Source organism: Myxocyprinus asiaticus, chromosome 38 (genome assembly GCF_019703515.2).
Source record: "Myxocyprinus asiaticus isolate MX2 ecotype Aquarium Trade chromosome 38, UBuf_Myxa_2, whole genome shotgun sequence".
Taxonomy (NCBI): Eukaryota; Metazoa; Chordata; class Actinopteri; order Cypriniformes; family Catostomidae; genus Myxocyprinus; species Myxocyprinus asiaticus.
The window spans coordinates 34418966-34434108 of NC_059381.1; the positions used below are offsets into that span (position 1 = coordinate 34418966).

At 36.3% G+C, this 15143-nt stretch overlaps 1 protein-coding gene across 1 annotated transcript in view; it reads right to left on the reverse strand.

The window, feature by feature from the left end:
• The window catches only part of LOC127429330 (chromosome-associated kinesin KIF4-like), a 52779-nt gene extending 38635 nt beyond the window's left edge, over positions 1-14144 (reverse strand). The window contains exons 1-9 of the mRNA XM_051678296.1: positions 14074-14144; positions 13877-13961; positions 11506-11629; positions 10239-10353; positions 9929-10119; positions 4675-4764; positions 2861-3027; positions 2307-2401; positions 2026-2145 (exon numbers count right to left, since the gene is read on the reverse strand). Of these exons, the coding sequence (XP_051534256.1) occupies positions 2026-2145; positions 2307-2401; positions 2861-3027; positions 4675-4764; positions 9929-10119; positions 10239-10353; positions 11506-11628 (901 nt within the window). The 5' untranslated portion in view covers position 11629; positions 13877-13961; positions 14074-14144. The remainder of the gene's footprint in view (positions 1-2025; positions 2146-2306; positions 2402-2860; positions 3028-4674; positions 4765-9928; positions 10120-10238; positions 10354-11505; positions 11630-13876; positions 13962-14073) is intronic.
• Between the last annotated feature and the right edge of the window lie 999 nt (positions 14145-15143).

A 15143-nucleotide genomic window follows, 5' to 3' on the forward strand; every position in this document is an offset into this window, starting at 1 on the left:
GCTTTGTTTGTAAAATGTTAATAGAGCATTATATTGTTACATATTGTTTTGTTTTCTTTGCAAGATGCAAATAAATGCATTTTGACGAAAATAATTATAGTGTCAAATTTCAGCACTTTTAAAATCTGTGATTTACTTCCAAAAATTATGCGATTAAATCGCGATTAAAAAATGTAATCGACTGACAGCATTAATATACATGCTTCTCATCCGAAACAAGTGCATTTATATCTGTCTTTAATGTGGTCAAGTGCTATCTGATAACGATCCAGTCACCAAAAACACCTGTTAAAGCGAGGTGTGAATGGGACCTAGGATGAGTTACAGTTTAAAATTTTGGTCTTGGGTAAGACATTTTGGGAAAAATCTAAATACGCAGAATAGGGTTGCCATGTGTAAGGTGTTACCGGATTTACTCAGTACAAGGGACAGCACCGGTGTGAAATGTTATACCGGGTAAAAGGGGGAAACATTATGAATGGAACTTCCAATATCAATACAATAGCCTAATGAAGAGAATAGCCATAAATAAAGAATAGTTGCCTAATGAAGAGTTTGCGACCTATGATAAATGAACCTAAATAAAGCACTGAAAGCCTGATGTTCTTTACCAACATATCAAATTACACAGGCAGCAAAGTACGCGCACTGACAGAAGATGTTTAATTGCAGGTAGCGAAAATAATGGGCATGGTGGGTAACTGTAAGACGTCTCGGATTCGGAACGACACAAGAAATGCTGTTAGACACACAGACACGCGCTTGAAGAAACACACTTTATTATATTTTTAAGAACAGATGACAGAAGAGCCGTCTATGCGCATGTCTGACACACTGTTTGTTTGGAGGCGTGCAGTCTTGTGGATGTAAAGGGTTCTCACTCGTTCTTTGTTTCAGTCTTCTGAAAATTTTTTGTAAGAATAGTATCGTCTATGAGAATGCTGGAAATTGCTGTGCTTGGAGTTCAGTTCACTTTATTTCCACAGAGCAGTTTGTTGTGAGCGCATCTCTGCAGGGTCACTTTATAAATAGCCTATACTTCTGTGATTAAATCATAAAATAATACAAAAAACGTTCAGCTCGAACCATGATTTATATTTCAGTGATTATTATCATCATCATCATTATAATTATCATGTTTACATTTATAATTGTTTATATCTTAATGTGTATTAGTAATTTTCCGCCTGTTGTCATAGATGGATACTTGCATGATGGTAAATGGAAAGGTGGTTATATGATTATTGTTTTTTTTTACCACTTCGTTATTTTAATTGCTTTTTCGTTTCGTCTGAAGTGCAGTTTGAATTTAGAAAAATGTCTTTGGTGTAAGTGTTTCATTTTTTAAATAAATTTAATTTTCAATGCAAAATCACTAAAACAAGAATATTCACCGATCCCTCAGCCGGGGGGTTGACGATGTAATTGGATATTGTGATACGTGAGAAACATATATAAATATTGTGTACATATTTCATGTATATCGTCCAGCCCTAGGAGGGAACAAAACAAATTTATTCACACACATTCAAAGTCATTATCCTTCCGAAGCAGCTAAACTGGGTCCTGGGAAGAAAGGCAATAAAACACCAACATTAAACCCACAATAAGTGATGTATTTGCCCGGACAACGAAATATCTGACCGGTAGCCCATGATGGAGAGAATGTATGGATGAAATTGGTTCATTGCCAAAGAGATGTTGCCCCTCAACTGTTGAAAAGACATCTTTCAAAAAGTTGAACAACAATTTTAATTGTACTTCATTTTTTTCAGTTTCATTTGAATTTTTTGTTAAAATAAATAAAAAATAAAGTTCAAAGTTTGAAATTAAGCTGCCTTGCATTATTGTGTAGGTTATTGCTTAATGAAAATTAACCCATAGTACCACTTAACGTCCAACCAGTGGTAATACCGGTGTTAGTCAGTTTGAACATGAACACTGCACCGGTGTGAAAATTAGGATATCATGGCAAGTCTAATGCAAAATAACAATGTTGGCCTTGAGGGACTGTATTAATCATACCCTGTAAGAGGCGTGTCAGTTTGGAGTCTCTGTATGGCACAAAGGTTCCCTTCTTGCTCTCATCACCGAGCGCGCTGATCACATTCCCCAGAGAGAGCAGCCCGCGGTTAATGCTGATTCCTGTCATACAGACATCTCCAAACTTTAGTATGCAGCAAATCAGACTGTCCCTTTAATGTTGATTTAACATAAATCAATGCATAATCACTGCAAAATACAGAACCATACTCCTTCAACATCAAAAGATCTTGTTACAAATAAAATGTTCCGATTTCCCTCACCCTCTTTGAGTCGATCACCCTCCGCCTTAGTTTTCTTCTGTCTTTCAGACCCCGCAAGATCCACCAAGTGCAGTTTGGAGACCATGACCTCACTCCTTCACAAACAGAAACAAGGGAGATATACAGGATGGTTAGATTGTTAAAACAGATTTAGCTGTTTAAGTTAAAGCTCTGGGCTTGGAACACAAAGTTAGCATTTGGTAGTTTGTTGAAATTCAAATAAACAGATTTCAAATGCAATTTTCTATACATGGTTCCAGTGTCTTTTGACTAATGAATTTATGACTTTTCTAGTTGTTTGTTCCAGTATTTTTGGAAATCATGTTTAGAGCTTGTATTGAAAAATAGCAATTTCTAGCAATTAAATATTTTAGAGATATGCATAAGAAAAACATACATTTCCTTCACACATTTCCATGACTAAGATATTATTTATTTCCATACGAAATTATCATTTCAAAATGTCCTGATATTTCCAGGTTTTCCAAGAAACCCGTCTAATATTCAAAATTGTTTTGTTTAGCCAACTCTCAGTCTATTAACAGTCTACATACTTGTCTCCTTTCCGCCGCTGCTCCAGTGATATGGTAAAGATGGCATGTGAGCGGGACGAGGCTGCGTTCATGGCTGTTGAGCCCACTGTGCGTGCAGAATTGCCCAACTCAAGACAACCCACCATCTCCTGAGCAGTGAACACCTCCCTTTCTGTCAGACCAACAATCTACACCAGACAGAAAATGGATGACAGTGGACAGACAAGACAGAAACCTTTTTAATTAGAGATCTGGTGTTTTATCATTTATTTACCTGAATTTGACTTGGTCAAAGTACATAGCTTTTCTTAATTTAAAACAAAGCATGCTGGCGGTGTATAAAACACAGTAAAATATGGTTGTCCAAGACAATATGAACTGAAACAAACTGAATAAAACCAAATATTCAATAAGAGAAAGAGAAGTGCGTCACTGCATTACAAAGCCTATATATGTATTAAAGGGATAGTTCACCCAAAAATGAAAATTCAGTCATTGTTTACTCACCCTGTTATAACCCTATATGACTTTCTTTTTCTTAACACAAAAGGGAGAAATTGTGAAAAAATTGTGCTCAGTGATGTCATACAATGGCAGTTTATGGTGAAGCTCTTCAAGCTTCAAAAGAATGCAAAAGTATAATTCAGAAGTCTAATAAATTATTCCATGAGACTCATGATTGTTATAAAAGCATATGATTAAGTTTGGGGAGAAACTAACCTAATTCTAATGTATTATTTAGTAAAAATGTTCACAGATCGATGATCTCCGGTGCACGTTCATGATAGGGCACAACAGCAACACGCAGCACCTTCGTAGCATTGGGGCGTTCAAGTGAAAACTTGTTTATCTAAAAACAGATCTGCCACAGCGAAAGCGACAACAGAACACAACACAGCTGCACAAAAATCAGAGAATTGAACTTGCTAAACATGTCTGAAGAGTTTGTAGTTGAAGAATTGATGCATTTCTATGCCCAGCCTTATTTTTTTGAAAAGTTTTTGGATCGGTGCCAGTTCAAAGCAGACGGAGTTACATGCGTGATGCCGAAAATAGAAAACAAGCGATCGATAAAATGTACCGTTGCTTGTCACGGCTGGTTAGGACAAAAACTCTTACCATAGAAAATATACCTTTTATCATGTGTCGTTTGCAGTCAGTTTTGGACACGGTGTGACTGTGGCTGCCTGTAGCCTCCTCTATGTTTGTTCAATTTCAAAGTACTCTATTCGAGTTTTCCCAATGTCACGAGGGCGCTGCGTGAACTGTTGCTCTCGTGTCCTATCATGAAGGTGCACAGGAGATCAATGGTCAGTGGACATTTTTACTAAATAATACATTAGATTTCGGTTTGTTTGTCACCAAACCTTATCGTATGCTTTCATAATCATGAGTCTCATGGAATAATTTATTAGACTTCTGAATTATACATTTGCGTTCTTTTGAGGCTTAAAGAGGTGGTCACCATAAACTGCCATTGTATGACATCACTGAGCACAATTTGTTTTCCTTTGTGTTAAGAAAAAGAAAGTCATATAGGGTTATTACAACATAGGGGTGAGTAAACAATGACTGAATTTTCATTTTTGGGTGAACTATCCCTTTAACGTGAATAAACAGCCCACACTGCCTAGGTGACGTGATGTCAGCTGAAAAGGGACATTGTTTTAGAGATGGACCAAGTTATTACATTGTGATGAAAGATGACGATAAAAATTATGGAAGAACTTGCACTAATTAATCATGCACAATAAGACCAAAGATGTGTATTAGGAAAGTAAATGGGGTCGATTTTGCTTTGCTGAAATGTAGTTGTGCAGGGACATAGCACTCACCTTGATGCCTTCCTTTGGATCCTCTCTGATGCTGATGACAGGTTTGTCTTTTGATGTACACAGCAGGTCTAAAATCTCTTCATTATAAATCTAAGATCAAAGAGTAATACACCATTGAGCTAGACAGAGAACAATGACTTCCTTCGTAAATTAAATAAATAAATGGGACAAGATGGTATAAATCAAGTGTTAGTATTGTTAAAAACAAAAATTAAAACATATTCAATGTTCAAGAATAATACGAGTGTATAGCACCAAAACAAAAATAAGAGTTTAGGACTTCAAAACAAAAATTATTTGTTTTTGATCGTGCATTGTAAAATTTGAAACCTTTACATTTGAAAATGCAACTAGATAGTGATATCACTAGACATAAGTGAGAACATCAACTTTGGCATCCCTAAAATACTAAAACCAAATATACTGAAATACTAAAATAAAAATATACTAGTAATTTGAAGGAAAAAAGAAATAACGTAAAAAATAAGTTAAACCAAATAAAAAAAGGACGTATATAAAATAAAACAAATAAAAACTAAACTCTAATAACCCTACATATAAACGCCAGATTTATACTTCTGCATCAAACATACGCCATAGCCTGACGTGCACCCCTCCAAACATTTTTTACAACGAGCTGCGTTAACGCAGACCACAACAGCTTTGATTAGTCCGCTGTTACCAGAGAACGTCCCCCATGATGACAAAAAAAAAGATATCCGAGATAGCGACGCATTTTCTCCAGGATTATTTATGATATATGCATCACATCAACCGATCATTGATCGTGTTACCTTGTATTTCAAAGTTTTCCAGGAGCATCTGCTATTTTTATATTCTGTTTATGTTTCACAAAGTTACAAGCAAAACCTTGACAAAAAGACTTTTGGGGTCTTAAATGTGTGTGTGTGTGTGTGTGTGTGTGTGTGTGTGTGTGTATATATATATATATATATATATATATATATATATATTAGTATATGGTGCATTCAAGTCCTCCTTGGTAGTTCATACTTACGAGGTTAGAAATCATAAATACGACGTGATGTGCGTTCAAGTGATTAAGTCAAAGAAAGGACCCGTTTTGCAATTTCATATTTCTTTCTCTCTTTTTCACTTCCTGCCAAAGGCAGGAAGCTTTTTTAGCATCAATTCAACAAAATGAAGTGCAAAGCCATGCATTAGGAGTGTAATTAATGCCTTATCTATTTTATCATTCTTGTGCTGCCACATATAATGATGGGAAATGTAGTTGTTGCAAATGCTTGTCGCTGCTTTAACCAGCTAAATGAGACTTTCTGGCAAATTTTATCATTATTCGTCATTAACAGATTAAAAAAAAAAAATGCATACAAACTAAATTGCGCAGTTAAAATCCTCAAGTAAAACTGAATTATTACAAATAACAATTTGTTTACGACATAATTCTTTCACTGACACGCCTCCAACTCGGGGCTCAAAGAAAATCCTCACTCGTAATTACAACTTTGTGGCGGCATTTGTGTGCATTCAACTCATATACGATAATTCCAACATGACTTGAATGCACAAATACACTCTGCCTGGCCAAAAAAAAGAAAGGAAAAAAAGGTAAAATTTTCTAATTTAATTGGATGGCCTTTAGCTTTGATTACGGCATGCATTCGTCGTGGCATTGTTTCGACAAACTTATGCAACGTCACAACATTTATTTCTGTCCAGAGTTGCATTCATTTTTGGCCGAGATCTTATATTGATGACGGGAGAGTCGAACCACTCCGTAAATCTTCATCACATCCCAAAGACTTTCAATAGGGTTAAGGTCAGGACTCTCATTCCTCATGCTCCCTGAACCACTCTTTCACAATTTGAGCCTGATGGATCTTGGCATTGTCGTCCTGGAATAAGCTCCTGCCATCAGGGAAGAAAAATCCATTGATGAGGAAACCTGGTCATTCAGTACATTCAGGTAGTCGCTTTTCCCGATTATTCTCACTAACAAGTGGCTTTCTTGTGGCCACACAGATTTTTACTCCTAATCCTGTAAGTTCTTGTTGCATTGTGCGTGTGGAAATGTTCTTACTTTCACTATTAAACATAGCCGTGATTTCTACTGTCGATTTTTTACGATGTGACTTCAAGTGTTTTAGTGATCTCCGATCACAATCATCCAAGATTTTTTTCTGACCACATTTCTTCCATGAAGCTGACGGTTCACCACTATCCTTCCAGGTTTTAATAATGCGTTGGACAGTTCTTAACCCAATTCCAGTGATTTCAGCAATCTCCTTAGATGTTTTCTTTGCTTGATGCAGGCCAATCATTTTCCCCTTCTGAAACACAGTAACATCTTTTCCACGACCACGGGATCCGTCTTGTGAGAAGCTACACACTGCATCAGTTAGGGTTAAAAGAATAGTTGCCAGCTGAAACATATTAATCCCTGCAATAATGATCCAATGTTTGACTGACGTTTTTTTGGCCAGTGTATTTGGTATGTGACTGGCACAATATTTCTTGTATTCTACGAGACCTTTCTGATCTGTATGTTTTAACCACATGTTTGACAGTATGATGTACAGAAAATAACCATATTTCATAAGTTATGAAAATGGAACACTTCTTATTTGTCAGCAAATGAAAAAGCACCTCTTAGGAGTTGGTTATATTGCTGATGTGCATTGTAAAGTCCAGCTTCTAAGCTTTAAAACAACACCCATTATGTGTTGGTCAAGCAAGTAGATATTAGTTTGATTTTATTTTTTAGCAAAGATATTCAAAAGTATGCCAAAATATTTATTATACAGAATTTCCCTGATTTATTTTCTCTCTGCATTGCAGACAACATGTATAGTAAATATGTACCTAATCTCAACATATTCACATACTTTTATGAACTCATTTTTAATGCTACAATTAGGTCTGTCGCAATTATTAAATAATATTTGAGAACCAAGATAGACTCACAGAACAGATTAACTGCTTTTCCATACAATGCAAGTGAATGGGTGCCATCAGGCTGCTGGCTATTTGACGGTCCAATAGTAATATTTAAGCAGGATAAAAGTAATCCAGACGACTCCTGTCGATCAATTAATGTCTTCTGAAGCAAACTGATAGATTGGTGTAAGAAACAAATCAATAATTAAAACGTTTTTAACTTTAAATTGTTGCTTCCGCCCAGCGCTGTATTGCTGTTTGAAATGACCCAACTCTCTTGTGATGTTCGTTCCTCTGTTGTAAACAAAGCGCACGCTTCTGACTTCTCGCGTGAACACGCCATTGCGCTTACGTCACGCAACAGCTCCGTGATGCATTCACTGCTAGCAGGAAGTGTTTTTTAAAAGTTAAAGTTTTAATTATCGATTTATTTTTTTACACAAACATATCGATTTGCTTCAGAAGACATTCATTGAGTCGTGTGAAGTACTTTATGCTCCCCAAATATGCCTTTTAGACTGTCAAAATAGCCAGCAGTCTAATGGCACCCATTCACTTGCATTGTATGGACAAAAAGAGCTGAAATGTGCTTATAAAAATCTTCACTTCGGTTCTGCTGAAGAAGGAAAGTCATACACATCTGGGATGGCTTAAAAGTGAGTAAATCATGAGAGAATTATAATTTTTGGGTGAACTAATCCTTTAAATTGGCCAAAAAGAGAGTTTATTTAGAAATAATTTAATATTTAAAATATAATTTTTCATGTCATTCATAAGTTTTAAAGCCTTAAAGTAAATTTTATTACACTGTTGTGTAATGTTGTCATTACTGGAAAATCAAGTTGTCTTAATTAAACATTACTTGAAATGTCAGGTTTTGGGCTCATAACTCAATTATTCATGTTCCTTTAACCTATTTTTCTTAAAAATCCATAGACTTACGATTTTAAGTGTTGATTTCTCTTAGAATACAAAATTAAGGCTATGAGGAATAACCATAATGCCTTGCGCTTGAATTATTTAATTATGTATTCTTGGTCAAAGGAAACATACGGGGGCATTTAAATAGTTATTAAGACCTCAAAGGTTTTAGTCCTTTTGTAATATTTATGTTGTTTTGTGTCCCCTTTGGTCAAGTTGGACCCTGTTAACACTATCTCAGTTCTCCTTGTGCATGTACAACTGAAGTACAGGTATCTATGCATTTCTGTGTAGAAATATGTTTATTTAAAGTCTGACCTAGAATCAGTGATAATCTTGTTGTGTTATTGTATTAACAAAATTTGAGTCCATTCAATTAAAATTATTAAGTAGAAACATTTAAATAGCAAATCTGAGTTAAGTCTACTTGCATCAAGATACCTTAAATAGTTAAGTTCATTCTTTATGATCACCAAGTTAAGTGAATTAATTACACAAGTTTTGGAGACGCCATTACTCAATTCAATTGAGGGAATGAGTTTACAGTGGGTTTTTAGTGTATTTGATTACATGTTAAATATAAATAAATGGGGGGGGGGCCTGGGTAGCTCAGTGGTAAAATACACTGGCTACCACCCCTGGAGTTCGCTAGTTCGAATCCCAGGGCATGCTGAGTGACTCCAACCAGGTCTCCTAAGCAACTAAATTGGCCCGGTTGCTAGGGAGGGTAGAGTCACATGGGGTAACCTCCTCGTGATCGCTATAATGTGGTTTGTTCTCGGTTGGGTGCATGGTGAATTGAGCGTGGTTGCCGCAGTGGATGGCGTGAAGCCTCCACACGCGCTATGTCTCCGTGGCAATGCACTCAACAAGCCACGTGATAAGTTGCATGGGTTGACGGTCTCAGACACGGAGGCAACTGGGATTCATCCTCCACAACCCGGACTGAGGCGAATCACTACACCACCACGAGGACTTAAAAGCACATTGGGAATTGGGCATTCCAAATTGGGAGACAAAGGGAAAAAAATAAAATAATAATAATAATAATAATAATAATAATAATAATAATATATATTATATATAAATAAATAAATTACTTCTTAACGCATATCAAGCAAACATTGAATTTTAGAAGTATGACAATTGTGAAAGCCCTAAAACAGACAATTGTTATAATTCATAATCTTGACAGCCCTAGCTACAATAATTTCATAAACACTTTTGAATGCACGAATTACATTGATTTTATTTATTAAATGTATTATTTCAGAAATGAAGGTGTTTTCTCTCAATACACTAGCACTTGGCAGTGTACTCGCAGAACGACGCAGACACACCAACGCAAGCGGAGCCTGTGGCGTTCAACGCAGATGTATAAACCAGCTTTATGAAGTTAATTAAAAGCTTGTACCTCCAGATAAGACACAGCCAGCACAAATTCACAGTCTGCACATTTAGCTTTTTCCTGGAAGATTCTCCGGATGACTCGTGGGATGACTCCAACCGTGGGCTCGTTCTCTTGTTCTGACGTGTACGTGCCACCCATGGAGAACGTCTTACCAGAACCTGTCTGCCCATAGGCCAGAACGGTGGCATGATACCCTGTGATTTCAAACAGTGAACATTCCGTTAGCAAGTTCTTTGATTAAAGTTAATCAGGACTCAACATAAAAGCTATCCTCAGATACATCATCATCACTGTGGTGTACTCGGAAGCAAACCTTTAAAAAGCCCAGACAACAATGGTGCCACAGCATTGCTGAACACTTCCTCTTGTTCTGACATTGGATCAAACACATAATCATATGTGAAAGCCTTGTCATTGCCAACAATCACCTGAAAGAGAGATTTTCGTGCATGTTAAAGGTAGTTCACCGAAAAATGTAAAACATTTACTCACCCTCATGCCATCCCAGATGTGTATGACTTTCTTTCTTCTGCTGAACGCAGATGAAGATTTTTAGAAGATTATTTCAGCTCTGTAGGTCCATACAATGCAAGTGAATGGTGATCAGAACTTTGAAAGTCCAAAAAGTACATAAAGGCAGCATAAAAGTAATCTATATGACTCCAGTGGTTAAATTCATGTCTTCTGAAGCAACCCAGTTGGTTTTGGGTGAGTACAGACCAAAATATAACTCCACTGTACACCATTTTGGTCACCATTCACTTGCATTGAATGGATCTACAAAGCTGAGAAATTCTTCTAAAAAATTTATTTTGTGTTCTGCAGAAGAAAGTCATACACAGTCCATGTAGGTTTTATAAATGTTTGAAAAACATAATAGCATTTGACAAAATTATGTATTTTATATATATATATTTTAATAAATATCAAGAATTTTTGAATCAAGAAAATTAACAAGTTTTTTCAGGGTTACACCAAATGACCTGAACTAAACGGGTCTTCATAAACATGTCAACAGTCATGAGGGCCTAAAGGGGTCCTATTTGTTTTATTTGTTTTTCTGTTCCATGACAACATAATGGCTTTCTACATAATTGACTTTAGAACAAAATTGTTTGTTTATTTTTGGTAATAAATATTAATAAGTTTATTCTACACTACACATGCCAACATTTATTTTTTTCAAGGATTATTAATGACATTTTTATTTTATTTTTACTGTCTCCGGACAGTTACACCACATGACATTTTTTTAATAAAAAAAAAATGACTTTAAACTCAGAGACTGTAAACATGTTTACTATAGTAGAGGTGTATTCAGGTAAATTGTTAAATTAATATAATTTTTACAATCACTCCAGGTTTGACATTGTTGGTTCTCGCTTGTAACCGAACACAAATGTTTGAATATGTGGAATGAGGTTAGCTTTCGAGGAATAAAGTCGCTTTGCATACTTTTATGTACTTTTTAAGTCATGGTCACTATGAACTTTGTTGTATGAATGAGAGCTGCATGAAGATTCCTTAAAAAGTGCATTTGTATGTGTTAACTAAGTGGAAAGGGGTCTAATCACACAGACCTGAGGTTCGCCGGGTACAAAAGTGAGGCAGCACTGACATCCTTCGTTGATTTCTTTGGAAACCAGAGGCCGACACCTCAACGCAACCCTCACGGGAATGGCCTTCTCATCCTCCTTGGTCATGCTGGAAGGGTAGATGATGTTAAATCACAAATTGCAACTTAACTCAGAAGTTGCTCGATCTAAACTCGAGAGATTCATTGGATTAGATTCCTTAAAGGGATAGTTTACCCAAAAATGAAAACACAGTCACTGTTTACTCACCACTGTGTTGTAATTATCCCATTAGGGCTGGGTGATAAGACGATGTTATTGGATATCGACGATGTCTTACAAAGATCCCGATGCCGATTGCGACACTCATTGACAGACGATGATCGACAATATAGGGAAATGGCAAAACCATAGATCTGGGAATTCTGGAATTCTCCAAAATAGCTACCATCATGTTTTGATGCACTCATCTTTTTATGTGAAATCTTTGCTGATTTTGATCAATTAAAATGAACAATAATGTTTAAGATTGAGGCGAGTCACTATGCCACCACGAGGACTTAGAGCGCACTGGGAATTGGGCATTCCACATTGGGGAGGAATAAAAAGAAAGAAGAGAGCATCTTACGCAGATTAAAGGGCTTGTGTTTAAGTTTTGACAGCTGAAGTCTGAAATTACGAACATTCTAAAACTGACTCGTAGCTCATTTAAACATTGTCAATGTAATGTAGTCTAGGGGATTTTTGGTCTTTGAAAAGGCTTAAATGATGGCTTTGCAGGGCTTTTCGATAGAACAAGAATAATGGTAGCCAAGCTGTAGGGTCGTTCCTAACAGAATTTCCCAAAAAATGACCAAATGACCACTATTTTTGAGACCCACGCCTTTCATCCATTTGAAGCTCTCACAATGGAGGGTAAAGTCTTTGAAGGATATAGGGTGTAGGGATGATCACTTCTGAATGGAACGCACCCCATCATTCAAATGAGTTAGAAAAGATATAGCAGCGTGAGCCAGAACTGCCTGAACTCTGCCGAATTTCACCAAACCCTTGCATAGATACTGTAGGAGCCTACTGTACGTGTTAAATTCATCAATATTTAAAGTGTTTGATGAAGTTAAAATATTTCAATTTATTATGGCCCCTGTAAATATATGCATTTTGTATTCATAATTTATAGTATTTACACCGAGTTCACATTATGTATAACAAAAGTTAAAATGGTATGGTCTCTTTAAGAACAGTGGCTGTTTGCAGTTTCTTTATGTGTGTTTGAATTAATCTGACTGTAAATTACAGAACAGGTATTAAAAGAGACTTATATAAAAAAGAAAATCGATTGTGTAGATGTCAACTTTAAAAGATAATTGGCCCGTTCAGCTAAACCAGGTTTGTGACCGGACAACTTGATTCTAGAGAACCTTTAAACTATAACGGTTTTTTTTCCGTTTAACATTAGCTTTATTAATCAGCATGTTTCAAGCCTTTCACAAACAGATTATTTTAGTGAAAATTAATCAAAGATGTCAACATTGGGGCCTGGGTAGCTCAGTGAGTATTGACGCTGACTACCACCCCTGGAGTCACGAGTTCGAATCCAGGGTGTGCTGAGTGACTCCAGCCAGGTCTCCTAAGCAACCAAACTGGCCCGGTTGCTAGGGAGGGTAGAGTCACATGGGGTAACCTCCTCATGGTCGCGATTAGTGGTTTTCGCTCTCAGTGGGGTGCGTGGTAAGTTGTGTGTGGATCGCGGAGAGTAGCATGAGCCTCCACATGCTGGGAGTCTCCGCTGTGTCATGAATGAGTCATGTGATAAGATACGCGGATTGACGGTCTCAGAAGCGGAGGCAACTGAGACTTGTCCTCCAACACCCGGATTGAGAGGAGTAACCGCGCCACCATGAGGACTGACTAAGTAATGGGAATTGGGCATTCCAAACTGGGAGAAAAGGGGATTAAAATAAATAAATAAATAAATAAAATACAAAAATTATCTCTGGCATAGATGGCAAGGAAAACTAGTTTTCTAGTAGTTTTCTGATTTTATTGGTAGTACAGTGGAGTTCTCATGAGAATGTTTCCATTATTTGATAGTTATATTCCTACTTTAGCTAAAAGTATTTTAAACTTCACTATTGTGATGTGCATGGTTTTCATTTCCATTCAGACGTCTACATTTTCAAAATGTTCTCTCATGGGATACCCCTGAACCCCCAAACAATATATTTCCTTCATAGTCACAAGGCCTATATGCCCCTTGAGTATATAAAAATATTCAAACACAAATACACTAATATGCAATGTCATACAATTTAATATACACTTTCTATATGTAAATGCCCACATACAAAAATGTAACTGAACTGTTACAGCATACCTGGATATTTAAAACAAGAGTAATGTTGTTTCCACCCGGCCTGCAGTCTGTTATTATCCTGCTCGAGGAATGGAGCTCAGCTCACCTTTTTACACAAAATTGACAACGCTTTCAAACAGGACGGGGCCAAACATAACTTCAATCGACCGCCAACAATACCGTTATCCGATGTGAAGAGGTTGCTAACTATTACTTACAAACATCTAAATCCGTGAATCGCTGTTTCGCTAAAGAAAGATCCTGCCCGCCACTTTCAAATACTTATCTCCGCCTTTAACGGCATTACGTAGCGATTCGTGGTTTCAGCTCCACCCATGGCAGTGTCTATAGTCTTCCTCCAGGGGCGCACTGAGGCTCATGAAACCAAATCCTTCATTAAGACGCATTCAAATGTCAGGACGTTTTTTGTCATATTGGAGAAACTTGTACTCTAGATATTGTAATCTTTTAAATATGTTAATTTCTATAATTGTTATTTGTCTTAAAAATGACAGTTTTCTTTTGAAATCTTAATAAAATACTTAAATGAAACATCTAATCCTTTAATCACAAACTACTGTGATTGGTGCGTTCTGACCACTGCTGAAAAAAGTAACAAGTATCATGTGACAAGGATACTCGTGGTGGTGTTCCTGTTTATCTGAAGACATTTGTACCTGTAAAATGACACAGAGAATATTTAATTACCATTAAATTGAAAATACAAAGTTAAGAGTTAAAATAAAACATTAATTTAGAAAACTTGACAGCCCTAACCCAGAGCTCATCCCGCAGGGGGAGCATCCAAGGTTAGCTAAAATGCGTACTGAACTCCTACAAAAAATTAACATGGTAATTATAGTTTCCGCCTAAACAACACCATAGTTACTGCTGAAAAATCATAATTAATAAATATGAGGTCTCATTAAAAAAGTTTAGAAGTTATCAGAATCTTGCTGTAATAATAACTGATGACAGTTGCTAATACTAAATTACAATTTGTAGCTATGGTATTTTGGTGGCACTTTCCTGTCAGCCGCTCACCTTTTATACATTTCTGTCTTAAAATATATTACTTTTTTCACTCAATCATATCGTTAATACAATATATTTTGTAGTAAAAATATTTAGTTTTTTAGATTAATGTGTTTTTCATTACAACCCTCACACTGGTTGGAGTTTGCTCTGTCAGGTGGTTAAAATCCTGAAAAACTCCAATTAAAAAAAGTGTGTGTGTATATATATATATATATATATATATATATATATATATATATACACACACACA